General features: G+C 40.1%; 1 protein-coding gene across 7 annotated transcripts in view; it reads right to left on the bottom strand.

The window, feature by feature from the left end:
- LOC107083965 (ATP-dependent 6-phosphofructokinase, platelet type-like) overlaps positions 1-1543 on the bottom strand; it is a 41270-nt gene that overhangs the window by 7036 nt on the left and 32691 nt on the right. For all 7 annotated transcript variants that reach the window (XM_015373575.1, XM_015373569.1, XM_015373573.1 and 4 more), the window contains exons 17-18: positions 720-884; positions 552-613 (exon numbers count right to left, since the gene is read on the bottom strand). In XM_015373575.1, the coding sequence (XP_015229061.1) occupies positions 552-613; positions 720-884 (227 nt within the window). The remainder of the gene's footprint in view (positions 1-551; positions 614-719; positions 885-1543) is intronic.

The raw sequence follows: 1543 nt of genomic DNA, 5'->3' as shown, positions 1-1543 counted from the left end.
AATACCAATTAAGGCCTTGTTTTATTTTGAAGAATTCAATGCCTTTTAAGACTTTTTAAGGACCCGGGTTTATACAGGAATGAGTAACTCTAATTTAATGCTTTTTAATGCTCTTAGAATAAATTTTAATTCCATCAACAAGTACCCATGACTCTCATATATACATGGCGAAATCCTTTGTCATCTTTACCGTCGACAGGCTGCATCAGTGTCCCAAATTCCTCATTTTCAAGCCACTTTTGTTGAAATTTACATTTTCTCCGCCTCAAGCTTCTTTTTACGAACATGTGGCTTTACGATCAACAGGAAGCAAATATATTGCGATATGATATATCTGACGAAATAGTTTTTAGAAAAATTTTTTTTATATATAAAGCATTTTGCCACAATAATTATATTTAATGAATTTTAATGCCAATTCAGGCCTTAATTTAATGACTTAATAATTTTTTATGTCCCGTGGAAACCCTGATATAAGCAGCTTAGAGCAAAACAGATTCCTTCCTGTTATAAACCCTGAATATAGGCAGACTGATTTAAAATGTTCTCACCTGAGCACCAGTCCTCTTTGAATGCTGGTCTTCATTTTCTCTGTCAGATGCTCCACATTAGCCTACAGGCAGAAACATTGACTGTAGTTAACCAGCAGGTGGCGCCTCTAAGGTGCTGCATTACAGTGGAGCCTGAACGGCCTCTTTCAGGGAGGTAAAACTACAAACCTGGAGATCTCTGATGTCGAACGGCTCCTCGTAGATATAGGCTGCGTCCGCCCCCGCGGCCAGCCCTCCCACAGTAGCCAGGTAGCCACAGTAGCCTCCCATGGTCTCGATGATGAAGACGCGCCTCTTGGTCCCGCTGGCAGACTGCTTGATGCGGTCACAGGTCTGACACACGCACACCAAGCTCACAAAGTCAGTATAGCAAAAACTGGCGGGCTAAAACCAACCCTTTATTACATTTCAGCAACCCAACCAGCAGTTTTACAGAAGCTGTAACAAGCCATTCAGCTGTTGGCATACTGTAGGCCGTTTCACATGACAAACACCGAAACTGCATGCTTGGCATTTAAATGTTTCATAAATTCAGGCTGTGTTTTTGTTTGTTTTACCAGAATGACTGGAGTCCTGTAAGGGATGACAGAGCACATTACATGTAATAATATCAGTGGAGGCTATCATTTTTATCCTTAGCTGAAGTCAACTCCTGGTTTAATAGCCCAGCGCTGATAATCAGGTATCAGGTCACTCTGTGGCCAGATAATGAGAGACAGGCCCCGTCCACACCAACACAGATACTTATAAGAACATCAGATTAGGGGAAAGAGGTTGGCAGCTGTTTATCTATCTATTCTATCAGTAGTAACTAGAGGTGTAAATCACATCCATCATGGCGATTCGATTCAGTATCGATTTTCTGACCCATTGATTTGATTATTTTCGATACTCAAGAATACACCACGATATGATTCGATTAATTGGTTCATTTTTTTTTTTTTTTTTACACCTTACAGGCTAGACAATGTTTCAAATTTGAAATAAATCAA

This window comes from Cyprinodon variegatus, unplaced genomic scaffold (assembly GCF_000732505.1).
Source record: "Cyprinodon variegatus isolate N-32 unplaced genomic scaffold, C_variegatus-1.0 Scaffold88, whole genome shotgun sequence".
In the NCBI taxonomy this organism is placed as follows: Eukaryota; Metazoa; Chordata; class Actinopteri; order Cyprinodontiformes; family Cyprinodontidae; genus Cyprinodon; species Cyprinodon variegatus.
The sequence above is the reverse complement of the archived record's forward strand: the minus strand, read 5'-3'. Positions and strand labels throughout refer to the sequence as shown.